Genomic DNA, 19,630 nt, shown 5'->3' with positions numbered 1-19,630 from the left:
AACGTTTTTTGTACTTCTGTTTGTTTGCACCGCCCGGTCTCTTTCTCTTAGAAAGACTTTTATAATCACTCTGTAACAAACCTTCCACCTTAACCCATTCTTGCTCAATTCAACCACAATGATTTATTTCAATAAAATACAAGAATGAAATACATTTATAATATGTCCTAGTCATTATTACATTTATTTTGTCGTTTTTTTTTTTTTTTTTTCAGTTACTCATTGATCGATGAAACACACCTGGGAAACCGTCTGTGCATCATTCTGTGAGATCGCCTTGTTTTTTTTGTTTTTTTTTATCTTTCTTTAGAGACGTGCTTGTGGAGGAGTGGGGAGGATGAGGAGAGAGAGAGAAAGACACACAGACACACACACAAGCATACGCACACACACACCTCTCTTCTCGGAATAAAGGTCACCGAGGTCATCCCTCCTTGCCTCAGCCCTCGCACCTGTTTTTCACCTCTCTCTCCCTCTCCTCTCTCTCTCCTCTCTCTCTCTTCTCCTCCTCTGTGTCTCTGTACAGATGTACACTATGTACAGGAAATGAAAGTGTGCCGTGTGCAACTACGCAAAACAAGAAAGAAAAGAAAAATGAAAAACAAAAACAAAAAAACCCAGATAAAACCAAAATGTGTGCACTCAAATACTGCTGCAGTAGCCACAAATCAGAAACCAATGATTACACTAATTCATGACAAACTCATTCAGAGAGGCAGATGTGTCTGTGAGTGACCGCTGGAGTCACCAGGTTGGACCCCGTCAGTGGAGTAACTCCAGGGGCAAAAGGGGGGAGGAGGGAGGAGATGAGAATGGAATAAATCATGATTCATCTCAGAGGAAGTGGATGGAGAAACAATAAGTGATGGAGTGAAGTGGCACCGGGCTGTGAGACAGAGAGCATGCAGCCATTGGTCAAGAGAAGGCTTTCCGCCGTCGGGAGGTGGATGGGGGTGGGCGGCTAGTCTCTAAGAGGAAGAGGGGGCTTCGGCGGGGGGAGGGCTCTCGCTCTTCGGCGGCTCGGGGTGGTATAGGGAGACAACCCCGGAGGACTTGAACTTGGGCAGGTGAAGGCCGAACTTGTTCTCCACGCCAGCGAAGGTGGCGGCGGCGAGGCGGTACCCGCCGACGTGCTCTGAGGACACGGGCGGAAGCTCCGGGATACGAGACTTGGGAGGGGTCCCCGTGCCGGCTGGACGTCTGGAAAGAGAATTAAAAAAAATAAAAAATTGTTAGAAAGGAGACACAGAAAGCACACGAACACGAAAGTAGTCAAGAGTGGGTGGACTCAAAACGCAAGCATTGTACATCATTTAGAGATTCAAGATTTAAAAGTCCCAGCAAACCAGATGCTTCAGAGCCATGCTTAGTGCACTGCTGCTGAGGATGACATGAGTGTTTTGTGCCTAGGTCAGTAGTAATGCAGGATCAAATGGGTTACAGTGAGTAGAGATTGAATGGCAGTTTGGTTCAAACAGTGAAAAATACTCTGCTAGGGTCAGAATTTGCTAGACAGCACACATTTTTGAACATGCAGGCAATGGAAATACTGAATCCAAAGTATACCAATTATAATAATGATCTGTCTGATGGTTGCTATGGTAATGATACTCACTGTCCGCCAAAGTCGACGTAGAACCACTGCTGGAGGAGCTCGTAGGTCACCAGGGTAACACCGAACTGAGGGGAGGAGCGGCACACTCGAGCTGGAGACAAAATGGAGAAAGAGAAGGTCAAGCGTGTTGCTATGCCTGTATGCCAGTATACGTCTATGTATTTACATGTATTCATTTTGCAGGCACTTTTATCCAAAGTGACTTCCATTACAGATATACATTTTCATCAGTGGCCTCCGTAGTATTTGAACCCAGGATATTGGTGGTGTTAGCACCTTGTTCTACCAGCTGCTCTGCCAGTTGAACCACAGGAACACACAGTATTTTTCCTCACTTTGGGTGAGGTGCGCATGCGTGTACACTCACCTCCAGCTCCCTTCCACAGTGCTTTGAAGCCCTCCTCCTGCATGATCTTGCGGAAGCAGTCGATCACACCGGTGTACGAGGTCTGACCCGCACGCGCAGCCACCTGAAGTCGCGTCTTTATGACGTCAGCGGGTGTGACCAGCGAGGCCGCAGGGATACCTGAGAAACAGAGTTCACAGGGTCAGAAAACACTGTTCTGTGTGTGTGTGTGTGTGTGTGTTTGTGTCCATCCAGTCACTGTGTTTATGTGTGTTCTCTGTGAGCAGGGGACCTGGACATACAACAGCTCAACCATCATCAACATTTGTAATAAATGAGGAGAACCCAAGTCTCTAGCCTCGGCCCCACTGATTGGCTAGCGGGAGGAGTTGCTATGCCTACCAGCGATGGCACCAGCGGTGAGGAGCTGGAGGGCTCCCAGATGGCCATTCTCGTCAGCAAACTGCTTCTTCATGTGGGCGTACGCTGGGAAGTAGATGGCCGAGAAGGGGACGTCTCTCAAGAAACAAGCCTTTGCACCCTGCAGAGAACACACACACACACACACAACATCAGTCCAACATACTAAGAATTAGACATATGCACTTACATTCGGCTAAACTACACAGACGTGTGCGTGCACACAAACACACACACACACACACACACACTTGTAGGTCTCTCACAGACTCAACTTCCAATGAAGACACACATACTATATATATATATATATATATTGATACATGTTCGGTGGAGGCACATGATCATCATAACAACAATTTAAAACCACAGCACACACACACACACACACAAAGCAAACCCACCTTGTAGAGGCCGAAGAAGCCAAGGTCCTTGACCACACTGAGCGCGCTCACACGTGGCCCTGTGGTGATCTCCCCGGCAACCTGAAGGCGGATCTTGACAATCTCCAGGGGGTTGGTGAAGATCACCTGAGACCCACCGGCCTACAGACAGAGAAGCAATACACAGCATTACTGCCGGGTATGAGGCAACAAACAGGGACACACACGTACAGACGCACACACACACACACACACACACACCATCTCCAGGTTAGTGAGCGTGACCTGAATTCATCCACCGATTACAAGAATTATTATAAACAAATGGTGTCACAACATCATCATCATCTCATCAAATCTGTGTTTGAGGAGACAGACTGTGAAAGGAGGTCTGAGTACTGTCATAGTAGTTCTAGTAAATTAGAGTAATGATACATACTAGTTAACGGCTGGTTTGCTGATAAGTGTAAGGAGGGGGTGGGGAGAACAAGAAAGAAAGACTGAGACAGCATGATGATGGAAACAAAAGTCAGCAGCAAACAGATGGGGGAATGGAGGAAGAGACGGCACGAAAGACGGAACAACACAGAAGGAGATAGAATATGACAGAGAGTAGAGAGACAGGCTATGGCCTGAAGCATCCGACCCCGGCATCAGCACTTTGACCCCTCACCTTTGACCCCGGTACACCTCATCACCCCTGCCTAGCCCTCTGCACTCGTCCCTCACTTCCTGCACTCCTCCGTTCACCATCCCTTCCTCTCCCACTATTTGCTATTTCTGTCTTTCACTCGTCATCCCTCTTTCCCTCGCCCAAACAGAGGTGGAGTTTGTCATTCGTTTCCTAATGATTCATCCTCATCAGTAGGATCCTGTTTAACAAACCCAGTTCAGTATTAATGTGGTGAGGTCAGAGCCATGGTTGTGTTGGGTTGGTCTGTGGTTCCTTTCTGATGTGAAGGCCTAGTGGTATTTCATCTATATGGCAAGTGCCATAAAATGAACAAAAATGAGTACTTCAGAGAGAAAATAATGAGAGACACACACACACACACACACACACACACACACACACACACACACACACACACCATCCTACACTCCCCCTTAGGCTAAGGCAGAGACAAGGAGACGAACATTCGTTTATCTGTTGGTCTGTGGTCTTCCCTTTATCTTTACGAGGCATCTTGTTGGGTCAGAGAGACAACGGGATGTTAATGGTTTAGTGCTGGCCTTTCAGGAATGGTTCTCGTTACTCGAGGATGACTAGAGGTACGGAACGTTAACTGCAGATATGAGGTATGAGGCTGTGATGAAAAGGCTGCCTGTGTTATGAGCGCCCTGGTATCATCAAGCATAGATAGATAGATAGATAGATAGATAGATAGATAGATAGATTCATTTATTGATCCCCAAAGGGCAATGGCAGTATTGCAGCAGCAACTCACATAAATCACAAAACAAACACATAACTTACACAAACACACAGAACACACTTATCTTACACAAAAACAGACACTGGGGTAGGTAAAAAAAAAAAAAAAAAAAACACAGTATTAACAGATGTATATATATTACACAAAAACTAATATAGCTATATCTGTCCAAATTAAATGTAGAATGTGCATCATGCATTGCCACTCAGAGGATAAGCCTCCTCTCCTGGCACAGAGGGGAGTCAATATATATTGCTGTTGCGGAGGGCCGCAATACCTGATTGGGCGTTTACGGCCTTTCGATAAGCGGTCCGAGGGGAACTTTAGATGATTTGACCATTATGTTGAGCAGTTTGTGCAACATCCTTCTCTCAACAACAAACACTAGGGGCTCCAGAGCAGTCCCCAGCACAGAGCCGTCCCCAGCACAAACAGCCTTCTTTAGCTTGATAACTTCACTTGATAGCGTCACTGGCTCTGATGCTGCTAATGCTGGAAAAAAAAATTGCACTTGCAACAACAGACTTGTAAAAGATACGCAACATCTTTCTGCACACACTGAAGGACCTAAGCTTCCTCACTAAGTCGAGTCTGCTCTGTCCCTTCCTGGAGACTAGTGTTACCATTTCCACTCCAGTCTGTTATCAAGGTGAACACCCAGGTATCTGTAGCCCTCCACCTCCTCTCCAGAATGAAATGGCGTTCAGCTTAGTCCTGGTCCTCTTAAGCTGTGTATCTGCACAACTCTACAGTCTCACAATAACCCAAAACAGAGGCACTGATGGCATTACAGAATTCCCACAGAAACTCGATATAACGTCTTTATACGCATTTCAGTATTATTATGCTCATTTCAGTATTAATATGGTGGATTCAAAGCCCCATGATTGTGTTGGGTTAATTAGTACTGTAGTTCCTCTTTCACATGAAGGCTGTGTGTGTTATAATGAGTGACCTGATATCATCAGAGGTCTACTGTCTCAATGACCCATGACTAACGGCAGGAGAGGATTAGAAGAACAACAGAAACAAGTTACTATGACGGAAGCTGACTAGGACAAAGCATCCGCACTGTTTGTAATGGCGCAGCATAAAAGAGGAAAGCTACTGTTCTGCTGGCTGGTGAGCGCCAGGCTTGGTGGGGCTGACTTCGCAGGATAGAGTTGATTTCTTGACAGGGAAAGACTGTCCTCTTGTAGCCATGTTTCCCCTCTGCAGGGACTGCAACGTGCTGTTAGTGTGTTTGTTTATTTTCGAGATGTTTGTGCTCGTGACTTTATGTTTATACATCTCCTCCGCAATGCCATGGTGTCATTTTTAGTCGTCGCCTTTTTCTTCTCCGTCCACAGATAAAGGGAAGGAATAGAGACTTGAGTAAACCAAATGAGGCTCCGCTGGCCTAGAGCACGCCACCAATCAAAACCCTGGCAGGGGTCGCAACCTCAGCCCCGCTAGCCCCCCCAACCCCCCTACCCAGGCCCACTCCACACCCCTAAAAAAAAAAGGTCAAACTGCAGCCCTGTGGGGGGCGTTACCATGGCGACGCGGGCCCTGCAGCCAGCGGTCAGAGACCACATGTGAAGGGAAGCCCCGCGGGCCAAAATTAGCGGCGGGTAAAAATAGGCCCGGTGGAACGGAGGAGAGCTCACTTTTAAAAATGGACCATAATTATGGGGTACCAGAATGGGCCGCCCATTTAAGACGAGGGGGCCTCCCACTCTCTCTCTCACACCCCCACACACAAGCATCACAAGTACACAGACACACACTCACCCCTCCCCCCATACACACACACACACAAACAACACAAATACACACACAAACAGAAACATTTGCCACACGTTAGCATACTCTCTCATACATAGACGCCACAGAAACTTGCAAAATACTTACAAACTCCTACACACAAACTCCTTCTTACTCCTACACACAGGCGACCATAAAATAACAAACATTTACATGAGGGCAGACCCATAACACCCAAACATACAAGACCAAAAAGATACAACTCTGACACCTCACACATATTCTAAGCTCTTGAATACTCACACAGCCACCAGCTAGGATCTCAGCAGGGAAGGCAATGGAACCGTCTTTTTTGGTGAACTTGCCACGCACAAAGTCATTCATCGTCAGTTTGATGGCCTTCTCTGGAGCCACACCGAGGAGCTGGGGCACAAGGCCTGGCAACAAACAAACACACACAAACCCAGTTTAAGACAGGATTCACACAATTGCTACACCACATAGACTGCAAAAATAGCTTCAGACAGTAGATGGTAGTGTTGGTCTTCCACGTCTAGTCTTTGGCAGTCAGTCAGGCACAGTAAACACACACACACACACACACACACACACACAGAAGCCAAAACCGATAAAAACAAACACACGAATGGGCAGTGTACCTCTGTAGAAGCCAAAGAAGCCCTCGTAGCGGAGCACCTTCTTGGCGCAGTCGAAGCTGTTCTTGTACATGAGCTCGCCCACGAAGGAGCCGGTGGAGCGCTGGTTCTGCATGCGAGTCTTCACCAGGTCAATGGGGTACACTGCCGTCGCCCCCGTGGCTGATCACACACACACACACACACACAGTTAGAAAATATACACACATACACACAGTTAACACATATAACACACACTCATCCAGTCGCACATCAAATAAACAAAAATCAATTATATCAATCTAGTAAACAGACACAAGCCATGTAAGATAAACACAATTCAGACTTCAACCAAGTACATAACTATGCACACACACACACACACACACACACACACACACACAAAACACACAACAGTATTCAAAAGCCTCTGAAAACCATCTGAATTCAGGCGGTTCTGGGTGTGCTCCGGCATCAAAGCCGTGTCTCGGCTGTGGATGGGATTTCCGTGCGATTGTGGATATGGAGATTCAGACATCAAATGCCCCGCAGATCACAGGCACAGGCACCGTGTTTAAAGTCATTACAGTGGCAGACAGGAGACAAGAAGTAGGAGGGGGAAACGTGATCTTTCATAAAAGAAAGAAAGGAAGACGGGGGGGGGTACCCGAACGGCAGCAGGCCTGTACTTTAGTATGACTGCTAAGTGTCTGTCCCGTGACGCCAGGTTTGCGGGCTGCCATTCAAGCGCGTTTTTGGAGGGTTTCTTTACTTTGATCGATAGGGAGCTTCTGCGGGGAATATTTACATAACCGTAGGGGTCACTGGATTTCTGCATGAGCGCTCCAAGAACAAAAAAAAGTTGCACACACACTCTCTCTCTCAAACCCTAGAAAAAGCTATCTGGCCTGCCTCAAGAAAACCACTGAAAAGCAGAATTTACAACATCATTAAGGGTTCCATCTTATGAAGAGTTGTTCAAGAGTTGAACTTTGTGGGAGCTATTCAGTTCACAAGAACCATTTTCACCCCTGCAGAATCATATCATCTGATGAAACACTGCTCATGGAGGCATCTGACTTCTATATAAATCGTTAGTCTTTTGAAGAACTCATGAAGAACCTTTTTTTCCCTGCGAGTGCAGCTGACACTCGAGTGTCTGCGATGGCACTCCTCGCTGGCATTAGTGCATAATGCTAACGGGATTACACTTTTGTTTTCTCAAAACACGCTCAGGACTTGGCAGAGACTGCAGAGATTACACAGGGCCAACAGAGATAAGTGGCAGGAGAAGCAGGGCACAGACTCAACACACAGATTACACACAGGTACAAACTGACTCCATCTAGAAAACTCGAGAGGAGACTTGGGATTATTGGATAAAACTAAGTGGAGATTGTAAAGACTGCTACTGAGACAGGGGGGGTGGGGGTGAAGAGTGGGGCAAATGTGTGGGGCATTACCTCCAGCAATGGAGCCCAGGAGGAAGCGATACGCTGACTCCCCAGCCTGCAAATACACTGGCCGTGAGGCACCCGCCTGTGACTGCTATAGAGAGAGAGAGAGAGAGAGAGAGAGAGAGAGAGAGAGAGAGAGAGAGAGAAGGAAAAAGCGAAGGAGGAAGGGGGGGAGAACAGAGGTACAGATAAGGAGAGAAATAGGAAAGGAGGGAGGGACACATAGGTACAGATAGAGAGAAAGAATGTGGGGAGAGAGAGGAATTGGAAAGAGCAGAAAGTAGAATATAGAGGTAGAGGGGGAAGTAGAGGGGGACATACACAAAAAGTGCAAACAACAGGAAAAAAACAGTATGAATGAAAAAGAGCAGATATGAGGGAACAAAGAGGAGAGAAGTGAATAGAGAGAGAAAGAGAGAAGTGAATAGAGAGAGAAAAAAAAAAAAAAAAGAGTAAACAGAAACACATATTCTAGCTGGCCACAGCAGCATGACACTTTTAGGCAGTGGTCATTTACTGTACAAGCGTGTGTCAATCAATAGTGCCCATTACACACCCACACACAGACACACACACACAGGCACACACACACACACACACACACAGCAGTATTGTTGGGGGCTCAGAAAGCTGGTTATTGGATTCTGTGAAAATGCTCTTTTACAGCCCGGGATAATTACAGCTGAGGTCAGTTCTGTCTTCCCAAGTGGGTAAAGTGCCCCAATCTCACACAATTACAGCACAGCACAGCACTGCACACAGGACGTACCGACATTAGGGGTGTGCAAAAATATAGTATTTTTTCTCGATTCATAATTTTTTTTTAAATCGTACGATTCGATGTGTGAAATTTATGGACCAAACCTTTGGGCTAATAAGCATTTTTTCTGGTTCTCTTTTCGTTTTCCACAACAGTTGTATTCAAGATAATCCTTTGCACTTTTCTTTAGTGATTTTCACCATTTGTGTTCCCTTCAGAGCTTTGAAACATCTCTCCGATTATAGAAAGCTGCTATATAGTATTTCATATCTCATTCCTATTGATATCGAGTCAGAATCAAACCAAATTGAATTGGGTTCACACCGCTGGTATGAACATTAAGTATGGTTTGTACTTGTATCTCTCTGTACATGATGTCCCACACGTGATATCGAACTTAAGCAAGAAAACAGAGAACCCCAACATGTTACACACACACACACACACACACACACACACACACACACACACACACACACACACACACACACACACACACACACACACACACACACACACACACACACACACACACACACACACACACACACACTCCTTACCTGTCTCTGGACCTCAGCCAGATTGTAAGGCAGCGCCCCCTCCTCCTGTGGCGATATCCTCTCGATGTCTGCCAGGTTCAGTCGCCTAGACACACGACACACTCACTGTAAACTTTGGTTGCCATGACAACACTTAACAACACACATAGCTAGGTGGATGGTTTCTCACAGCTGACAAAAAAACAAAACAAAATGTGTGTGTGTGTGTGGGTTCTATTTTACTGGGGACTTTAACTGGCTCTGGCAAACACCACAGACAAACAGTGCAAAGAGAGGGCCAAGAGCACCAAAGACTTCAGAGAACCCTCTAGAAAGAGAGACGGGAACTTGAGAAAGTGGCAAGACAGCAAGGGCAAGACAGACAAGGAAAAAAAATAAAAATAGGGCGGAGAATAAGAAAATGATACATCAGGTCATGTAAGAGATGGAGCAGAGGAGAAAAATATAAAAGGAGGGAGAGGCGTATGCAGTGTGAAAGTCACAATGAATCCTGACCACCTTTCATACTACAATGCGGAGTTGTAAAGTTTACCCATGAAACTGTCCAAAAAAGACCAGAAGCCCCAATACAGCAAAAAATAAAGCAATAAAATGGATTGAAATGTTTTCAGCTGGTGTGTTTCTTGGCTTCAAACGAGTAACTGAACTTTATATTTTAGAATGCTTCTACTAACACAGCAAAGGAAAAAAATATTTTAAAAAACAAGGAGAGTTTGATTTCCTCCTTCTGCAAGGGATACATCCAATTTAACTACAAACATGGTTCAAATGCACCCGAAAAGAGAAAAAGTCTAATACCATTGCATAAGGCAATGAAACATTTCATACTCAATAAACATGACACAATTATGTCCATTGAGAAAGTATGGGTGTTCTATGGGACCGCTGATGAGCTTCCAGCATCTGACACATTAACAAGTAAGAGAAGACCTTTTCTAATTCTTAAGAAGCATCAGCCAATAGGAGAAAATACCAACCCAGTTTGAGAGTGAAGGCCAGACAGCTGGTACAGGATGTCGATCTCCATGGGAGTGATCTGGCCAAACTTATTAGCAGCATGAACAAACTCCTCTGCACAGAGAAACAAACGTACATGAGTCATACGACTTACAGAATCGGGTATAATTGTAAATAATTACATTGTTACTAATAATGCATCAACTACATAATTACATGATTACTACGATTAACGATCATATTATTAATAGTAATCCCGAACACATGCTGTGTTATACTCTTTGCTGTTTCCTGCATGAGCATGGGTTTGATGAATGGGGTCATGGTTCTTGCATGTCACATTTGTGAGTTGCGTAACTTGTCACTGTGCTTAACACTGTGTCGGTACGTATGGTATGTGTGTATGTGTTTACATTTTGTCTAGCTAGTCTTTCTGTGGTTTCTCACTGTGATGGCGATGAGAACACCCATTTGTGTATGGAATGGTGAGTAGTGCATCTCTGCCTACCTATGCCTTGTCAGGGCACACTGACGTTTGTGACGGTGTAAATACCTTTGGTGAGTAGCGTATCCTTGCGATTGCCTGCCACAGTGCTGTAGATCTTGCGAATGAGCTCCATGTTGTTGAGTAGGGAGTTGAAGGCGTTGAAGTAAGAGAAGCTAACCATGTGAGAGGTACCGCCCCCTGCAGCCTGGGGGGACCAAACACAACCAGAAGATACAATCTCATACTGCTACACACACACAAAAAAGGGCACAGTAATCCGTGGTACTTCGGTCTCAGGTGACTGTGATGCAAAATAACCAAATGAGGAGGAACACAACCTATTCAACCGCCCGCACTCACCGAGACCAGGTTCTCCTCCACGAAGGGTGTGAGCATGTGGTGCCTGATGGTGACCATGATGTCGCTGAAGTCCATGGCCGAGATGATGCCGCTCTTGGCCTTGTCCTTCTGTGCAAACGCCTGCCGCGCATGCTCCAGCTGCAGCTCCTACGGCAAGGGCACACGGACAAACTTCAGCATCAAAAGGGCACGCCACAAATACAAGTACACGACAAATTGTGAAAAAGACCTGGCAGACTTGAATACACTTTTGTATCCTGTTCTTTTGTCCTGATTTCTCTTTATACTCCCTCTTACTTGGCTGTCCTTCTTGACCACATCCAGTCTGTAATTGAGATTCTGTTCTCACAAGTGCTGAGTTACAACCCTTACAGAACAACTTTTGGCTATGGATTCCGTTTAGGATTACCAAACCTCTCTTATGACAGACACTGCTGCCCCCTGTTAATAGTGCCTTTGCTACAATGTAGGCAGCCATGCCTCATGTTAGCACACTAGAACACAACCCCCCCACCGCCACCCCACCCCTTCACATCATCACTTGTTTATATGGTCATCCTTCCCCTTCCTAAAAGAAACACCCCCCCCACCCCCAATCAAAGCCGTAGGCCATGTAACATGATCCCTTTCCTGGCGCACAAACAGGAAACAGGTGCATGCCGACCAATCAGACGTGATTAGAGATGACAAGCGAGCAATCAGGAGAGAGGTAGGGGGGTCAGGGCTGCTGTCAGAGCCAATGAGATTCTCTGAGAATCCAAGTACTAGAATTCAGACACATCCAACATTTATGTGTGTATGTATGGGAGTATGCAGATTGCCTACATGGCATATATTTGGTCAATGCCTGTCTGCATTTATACATTACAGATTGATTCCTACATGTTTGTGTCAGCCCATGAAATCTATGTGTGTGTATGAGACGAGAGAGAGAGGAGAGAGAGAGAGAGAAAGAAAGAGAGGTAGAGAGAGAGAGATATAGAGAGAGGAACGAGTGAGTGAGAGAGAAAGATTATTTGATAGAAGTCTGCAAACACTTAGCTTACCTATTTAAATTTGGAATTGTGTGAACCCCAAGTATTGGAGGGATTTGGTAAAAGCCCTGGCCAAACTCTGTGTGTGTGTGTGTGTGTGTGTGTGTGTGTGTGTGTGTGTGTGTGTGTGTGTGTGTGTGTGTGTTTACTGTTTCAAAGCTTACCTGCAGGAACTGGGTGAACTCCAGGTAGTTGAGTCGTTTCTTGCGGTCATGGCCGAAGTGCAGGTGGACGAACTCACACTCCCAGTTGAAAGGGATGTGATGGTGCACCGTTGTCTGGCTAAAGATGTCGCGCACATTGTCTACACGTATAGAGGAAAAAGCACACTCAGTGAGATGGACACGATCCAACAGTCTGCTTTATTCTGCAGTTGGTGCTTGATTCTCATGACTACCCATGAGAGAGAGAGAAAAAGAAAAGGTGTGTGAGAAAGAGAGAAAATGTGTGTGTACAAAAGAGAGAAAGGGAGAGAGAGAGAATAAATCTAAGTGTGTGTGTATGTTTGTGTGTGCGACTAAGAAAGGGTCAAGGGTCCCCCACCTAACCGCCTGCTTTGTAACACTCTGTGTGTGTGTGTGTGTGTGTGTGTGTGTGTGTGTGTGTGTGTGTGTATATATAACCTCACAGTTTAGCTTGTAATCCAAAATCACCTCAACAATTGTGTCATAACAACAACCATCACTAAAGCCCAAGAAAACCTGTTTGACTTAATGTAAACACACACACACCCCTTACCAAAAGAGATATCTCCAGTGCCAGTCTTGTCAAAGAGCTGGAAGGCCACTATGAAGAGAGCGTCTGGCACACATAGCACTGACTCAAAGGCCAAGAACTCCGGAAAAGAAATGAGCCTGTGGTAGAGAAAGAGAGAGAGAGAGAGGTAAGCTAAGACACAGACACACACACACACACTCATTCCATCTTGTAAATAAATACACAAAATATGAGTTTTATATTGGCACACAACATTCCTGGGCAATTCACTTTTCCTGTCCGAATTCCCATCTCTCAACCCACTATGGTTCCGATGTTGTGTTAAAAAAAATGATTATATTACGCAGCGTAGCCCTAAACACAAACAAAATCCCCAAGACTCCTCAGATTCTTCATTGGCTCATCTTTATCAGATTTCCAGATATATCCTACAAAAGAAAGCTTCACTTACAGCAGCCTTAAGTGAAATAGTCTGGGCTGGTTTGTAGAGAATCTACCAGTTAAGATCAGGACACTACCACCCTCACAGAAAGCCCCTCAGACGCGCAAAAGAGTGCCCTTCATGCCACCTCCAAACACATACATGCATATAATCCTCTCACTTGTATCAAAAGGGATGCTTCCAGATAATTTGGTCTAAGGAAATAGACCACCTTCCAGCTGCGTACATACAGTTTGTTGCAGTGACTGGGGGTTAATCTGACCTAAAATATCATATTACACGTCCTGTGATTCCACCAACAGATATTAATGGTGGTCATTAAATACTAGCAAAAATGTGAGTTTGCACAAATGTCTCATTATTTGACCAACATTAGCCTGAGCCTTTGAAGAGTGCCCCACAGTCCATTTCACACTTGACCGGAGGTCACATCAAAACCAGTGGGAATGGAGCCAAAATGGTGCCCGTTTGCTTTAGTGACCACCACACATGGCCTACATAAAATGCACATGCATAACATCACCATGTGTGTGGGGGTTATGTGTCCTACATACTGGCAGTACATTTTAAATTCAATAATTTAAACAATTAACAATTTGGACTTCAATCCATCATTTGCGTATAGGATTATATTTTATCTACGTATTTTAACAGTCTCAAAATAACTGCTACAGGAGCATGTATTTTATTACTCTGAAGCGTTTGTTTGTATTACACCAACTTCATAAAGGAAGGGTAGGCACTCAGGAGGGGGACGACTACTGTAAAGGGCCATAATGATATAAAGACTCTGTGTCTTATCTCCCACTCTGTGTCTTATCTAATCACAGACAGGACATTAGCAGGAGCTTGACTGAGGAGCACAATAATCATATCTGCTCATGTGGAGACTAATAACTGCCATTCAATTTGATAATACGGAGCATGTGAGCATGTGTGTGTGAGTCATATGGAGTGTCTGTCTGAGTGAGTGTGAGACTGAGTGAGTGTGAGACTGAGTGAGTATGTGTGTGTGTGTGCGTGCGTGCAAGTCTGTGTGTATGAGTGTACCTCACCCGTCTTTGGTAGTGTCGGCCACACCAGCGATGAGCTGCACAGTTTTGGGGTTGTGATGGACCTGTGTGTGAAGGCCGAGGTACTTCTGCACAAAGTCCACCGGGGTCATAAACCGCTCGCCATCCTTGTCCAACACGCTTGCATGCTACAATGGAGAGAACACACACACACACACACACACACACACACACACACACACACACACACACACACACACACACACACACACACACACACACACACACACACACACACACACACACACTAAATGATCACTATCTGTAACATATGCAGACACTTTAACCCTACACTCACTACAATGCATATGTAATTTTCCAATTCACGCATTCATTCATTTAGTTCCACTTAATGTGTCTTTAACACACTCATAAACCGTTTCCTGCTATGAGAGCGTATGTGTGAGAGACACAACTATCAGCATGAGCTGCACCATGTGCACAGCTAGACAAATGCACATACCTACGCAAGTATCAGCAAGCATTACTGGTAACTAGGAACTCAAGGAAATAAATCTGTTGAAAGACTGTTGACTCCTTCCAAAACAAATAAAACATTCATGCACACAATCACTTACACACACACGCACACACACACAATCACTTACACACACACACACACACACACACACACAATCACTTACACACACACACACACACACACACACACACACACACACACACACACACACTAAGCAGTTTGGCACATTACCCCTCCTTAAGAAAAACACTTTCATGGAATCAGCATCCTTCCAGTTGAGGGGTTTGAAAGTATGTGTTTATTTGTTTGTGTGTGTGTGTACTTGAGGGCCAGGGGTGGAACAACAACACACACGTGTTAGCCACAAAGGTCACTGTGCCATGGCTAACACTAGTACTGTGCAAAGGGCATCACAGTGGCACACTTCTGCAGTGTAACCCACAGGCAAAAAATTAAACAGGTGAGAGCAGCACACCATTGAGCATCCCCAAAGCATGGTTACAAACTTACTTGGCCAATAAACCTGATTCTGATTCTGATTTAACCCAGTGATGTCAGAAATTACCACCTAAATCAACATTACAACACTAAAACAACTAATTGTATTAGATTGGTATGCTAAATTACCTGTCCAGCACAAACTTCAGCGTGACGCTGAAAATTTGTCCCTCATCAGCAATTTCCATCTGGGAAAGGCCTCACCAATGTTTATCCTTGTTTTCTGCCGTCGCCTGTCGGTTCTGCTTCATGTTGTCTCTTATTTGACAAACGAGAATTCAGACTTGCTTTTTCTTGCGCTAAATAATAAGTATTATCCTCCAGTTACAGGTGATTACACGCTAATAAAAACATAATTATGAATACTGTTTTCCATTTTCGCTAATAGAACCCCCTAAATCCTACACACTGCGCATTCAAAGAGGTGAACATGTAGAGGTTAGATATGCGTTAGCTGACCTTACTGACTTCATGGTTCGAGTTGCATTCTTTGTGTTTGGTTTTTGAGAATTCAGATTGCTCAGAGCGTGTTGATGACCCACCCCACAAACACGCGCTCACTAATGGTAGCTTTCACTACTAAGAATTAATCACGGCTCAGGTCTTAACCCTTAACCCCTTTCCCTATGGGGAGAAACTGGAGCTTACTTTTGTGTAATGGTAGGTCATTATAAGAGAAAAAGATTAGCATTCTCTCACATGAGCACGACTTGGACTGTGTGTGACGTATGTGTGCGTGTGTGTATGTGTTGGTTGTTTTAAGCCATCTTAGGCTCTAAGGTGTAGGCTAAGCACAGAAATCAGAAGTAAAAGCTGCTATTCCATGGTCAAGCATCCCAATGTTGGTGCTATGAAACATATAGGCTACACGATCACATAACCATTCTTCCTAGACCTGCGAGTATTTAGACATGAACATTGTAACCTTCTGCGGTAATCTCTTTAAAGCAGTGGTTCCCAAATGTTAACTGGTTGATTCAATTAAATTAACAGTGTTAACTGTTCAAATGTAGAAAGAATGTTCAAGAAAAGCTATGCAAAAGCTGATTGGCATCTGTTTTTTTTTATTTTTGATTAAGAACAGGTAATAGGCTATATAAGCATCTCAATCTTTGGGGCCCTTTATTTCTCTCTGTCAAAGGGGGGCCTACCATGAAAGAGCTGGGAACCAGAATCCCGCCACTCTCTCTCTCTCTCTCTCTCTCTCTCACACACACCCACAGCCACACACTCACACCTTCAGTGCGTTTAAACTGTGTCAAAATGTACACTGTTCCGCACAGAGTTTCCCTAAACAGATGTATAGTCAAGAAAGTGTGAAGTGAAAGTCAAGGACTTGTCTGACAAAACTCAATGTTTACTCTTTACACAACGGTTTGTTTACACATCCTATAATTGACCCATCCCTTTGCCAATCTCTCTCCATTCTCCCGAGATAGCAAGACTAGACTGGGAGGGAATGACAGCCTGACTAGTGGCATGAAAGGCAACATACTTTACAAAATTCCAGTCAGGCATATAAGAATAACCTCTAAAACGTAGAACACACATAGCCTGCATGATCCATGCATGCCTCGAAATGCACGAACCCACAAACAGAAACACAATGCACTCAGTCACATGAACAGCACAACTGCAATGTATGACCTCTCTTTTTCCGTCACACACACACAAAAACCAGTACAAATAGTGAGCTCACATCTATAGCCTTCTTTGTGGCATTCCTGACAAACAACACAATGAAGCAACATTACGCCATGCGCGGGCACACACAGACACACTCATGGAGGTCTTCCTCAACCACATGAAACTGGAAAGAGTGTAGGCAATATGGGTAAATAGGGGTATCCCTAAGATCTAAGATAACATTAACCAATTGAATGCTATATTTTAGTACAGGGATACAACACTAATGGACATAGACTAATTTTTGAGCAGCTACCCACTGTAGCTACCCAACATATTTGCACTCCTCCAGAACTACAAACTCAAAAAAGTGGATTTGAAATCTTGACGCACAACCAAGTAATCTAACAGCAAGATCAATGACTCATAACATTCCCATGAAGAACACAAAAACCCACACCGGTGACGTGGCGTAATGTGGTCTTTCTAGTCCGCTACAAAGTCACAGTTTCTTACCTTTTGAAAGATGACCTTCAATTCGTTCGGGTCGGCCCGTTTGGTTGACTGCACCTGCAAATATATGGACGGGACGTCAAAACTGTATACTGGGCTGAGTAACTAGATAACACGGCCCGTGCCGCCAGCTGGTAACCATAAACCTCTTGACATCTTCATAAAATGTAATTACATGGTGACACATCACACACACAAGACTCGCTCACTGTAAACTGAAGCAGCGAACAGTTAGCAAGCAAGCTCTGTTCGACATTACAGTAATTGTGCGGTTAACCTAGTTACAGTTTTAAGCAAGAACACAATGTTACCCCGATGTTTACTCCCATGCTGTAAGTCAAGAAGCTTGGTATGCAGCTTTGTAACAAGTCCTTACTCATCCGAGGTTAACCCAGGTAACATGCACAGAACCGGTCTAACTGTATAGCCAATTGGTCTAGCTACTGAGCTACACATCACAAGCACTCACATCAACAAAGCAGGTCAGTTTAGCTGGCTATACTAGACATAACCACAGAGACAGCCACTACAATACCACGATAACAGGAGGATGCCGAGGGTAGTAACTATTATCTAATCTGGATAAGCGCAGAACATTACTAGCCACGGCAGTCACAAGGCTAGTTATATTCATTGAAGGCCAAACAGAGGCCAGTCGGGAGCGCAATGATGCTCGTGCGGGAGCGTGCGGTACCGCTCACCTTCCGAAAAACCTATTCAATCACACCCGCCAGCCCTACCATCTTTCCCCTCACTCGCTACCTTAAACAGAAAGACAAGTAAACAGCATTATATACAGTTTCTGGAAAGTGTAGTATTGCCGAAGTCACCTTGACCGCCATGCTTCTTCTGACGTCACGGACACTGGCGCAGGCGCTCGCGTTGCTGTAGTCGTCGCGTGATTCCGGAGGCGCGCAGCAGCATGTGCAAGGAATTTGATTGACGCCGGGGTGTAAAATGGTGGTTCATGAGTGTACACTTTAAACCGTTCCCATGCATTAATGAACATGATCTGCAATGAGTTGTCATAACGGAAACGGACTGGGCGTCCTGGGCGTCTCTCTGTGGGTGATGCAAGGGAGGACATTCCTTGCATCTTCCATTCCAGTTTGGTGACTACATCAAGCTGCTGGCTTCGATGTTGAGAGAGAGAGAGAGAGAGAGAAAGAGAGAGAGAGAGAGAGAGAGAAAGAGGCTGACTTGGGAACAAGCTTTACTTTTGATCACGAGCTACTGTATGACTTGACATGTACGGCTTATTTAACCTACAATATTTTCCATAAGAGCCCTAGTTATAGACAACTTTATTGATCTTAGTTTAGAGGAACGCTTTAAGTTGACACATGGACTTCCCTCCCGTTAGCTCCCCTCTGTTTACTTCACTAAAAGCTGTTTGCAGACACAAGACTAATCCGGTTAAGTGTGAAAGGGTTTTAGTGCACTTTGGCTGAAGTGCAATGAAGAGGTGGTGGATGCATGGAGCATATCTACTTGTTTTGCTTTTGCAGATCAACATCTTTGCTTATGTTTTGAAACTGTTGTAGCAAAACGTTTTGTTGCCATGAGAAATAATTGGCGACATTCTCTTCCTGCCCCCAATTAGATGAATTAGGTGTGAATGTGGCCAAAAGACACTACAATCATAGCCTTAACACCAATATACACCTTTGGTGTATTCATTGTCAAACAGTTAATTTGGGAATTTATTCCTGATTATGGAACTTTATTTGGGCCAGATACTTGCTTATGTTGGATAACAGGTTTGACAAACACATTATGTTGCTTTTGTGGTATGGACATTCTCAGTTAAGCCCCAGCTGCATCCCTCAGGCACTAAATACATGCACTTATCTCTTTATTAGAGACAGTGCAAGCAACTACAACATAGATGATTTAAAAATCCATTTACACTTATGGTAACTGTTGTGTTAGAGAGCAACAAGGTTGAAATTCCCAGAAAGTCTGGGAAATTGTGAAAACTTCTAGTTAATGACAATAAACAAAAAATGATAATACAAAAGAAATCTACTTGAAATATTTATTTCTTCCCAAATTATTAAGGTTATGTATTTCCCAACTGCAAT

General features: G+C 44.6%; 1 protein-coding gene across 3 annotated transcripts; it reads right to left on the bottom strand.

The window, feature by feature from the left end:
- Window positions 1–104: 104 nt before the first annotated feature.
- Window positions 105–18,488, bottom strand: slc25a12 (solute carrier family 25 member 12). Of its 3 annotated transcripts, none has more exons than XM_012840689.3 (17): window positions 18,377–18,488; window positions 17,550–17,603; window positions 14,411–14,556; window positions 12,935–13,050; window positions 12,361–12,500; window positions 11,163–11,309; window positions 10,869–11,007; window positions 10,336–10,429; window positions 9,359–9,443; window positions 8,045–8,129; window positions 6,606–6,764; window positions 6,250–6,383; window positions 2,786–2,926; window positions 2,364–2,502; window positions 1,983–2,141; window positions 1,616–1,706; window positions 105–1,200 (listed from the first exon to the last, which is right to left on the bottom strand). In XM_012840689.3, exons 1-17 carry the CDS (start codon window positions 18,386–18,388, stop codon window positions 969–971), a joined length of 2,073 nt encoding a protein of 690 aa, XP_012696143.2. In that variant the 5' UTR covers window positions 18,389–18,488; the 3' UTR covers window positions 105–968. The 3 variants fall into 3 exon arrangements, with proteins under 3 accessions (XP_012696143.2, XP_042558761.1, XP_031414173.1); XM_042702827.1 differs by lacking the exon at window positions 18,377–18,488 and adding an exon at window positions 18,248–18,303; XM_031558313.2 differs by lacking the exon at window positions 18,377–18,488 and adding an exon at window positions 17,858–18,208.
- Window positions 18,489–19,630: the final 1,142 nt, after the last annotated feature.

The sequence above is a fragment of the Clupea harengus genome, chromosome 21, assembly GCF_900700415.2.
Source record: "Clupea harengus chromosome 21, Ch_v2.0.2, whole genome shotgun sequence".
NCBI classification, from domain to species: Eukaryota; Metazoa; Chordata; class Actinopteri; order Clupeiformes; family Clupeidae; genus Clupea; species Clupea harengus.
Note: the sequence above shows the minus strand (reverse complement) of the source record. Positions and strands in the feature narration are given on the sequence as shown.

Bases quoted from the DNA above. Each gene is read 5' to 3' on its own strand.
- slc25a12 (XM_031558313.2), bottom strand. From the start codon at position 17,926: ATGAGTAAGGACTTGTTACAAAGCTGCATACCAAGCTTCTTGACTTAC. The intron at 11,008-11,162 runs GTGAGTGCGGGC...TGGTCCCCCCAG, and splicing joins TGGAGGAGAACCTGGTCTCG to GCTGCAGGGGGCGGTACCTC. The intron at 2,503-2,785 runs GTGGGTTTGCTT...TGTTCTCTGCAG, and splicing joins GCTTCTTCGGCCTCTACAAG to GGTGCAAAGGCTTGTTTCTT.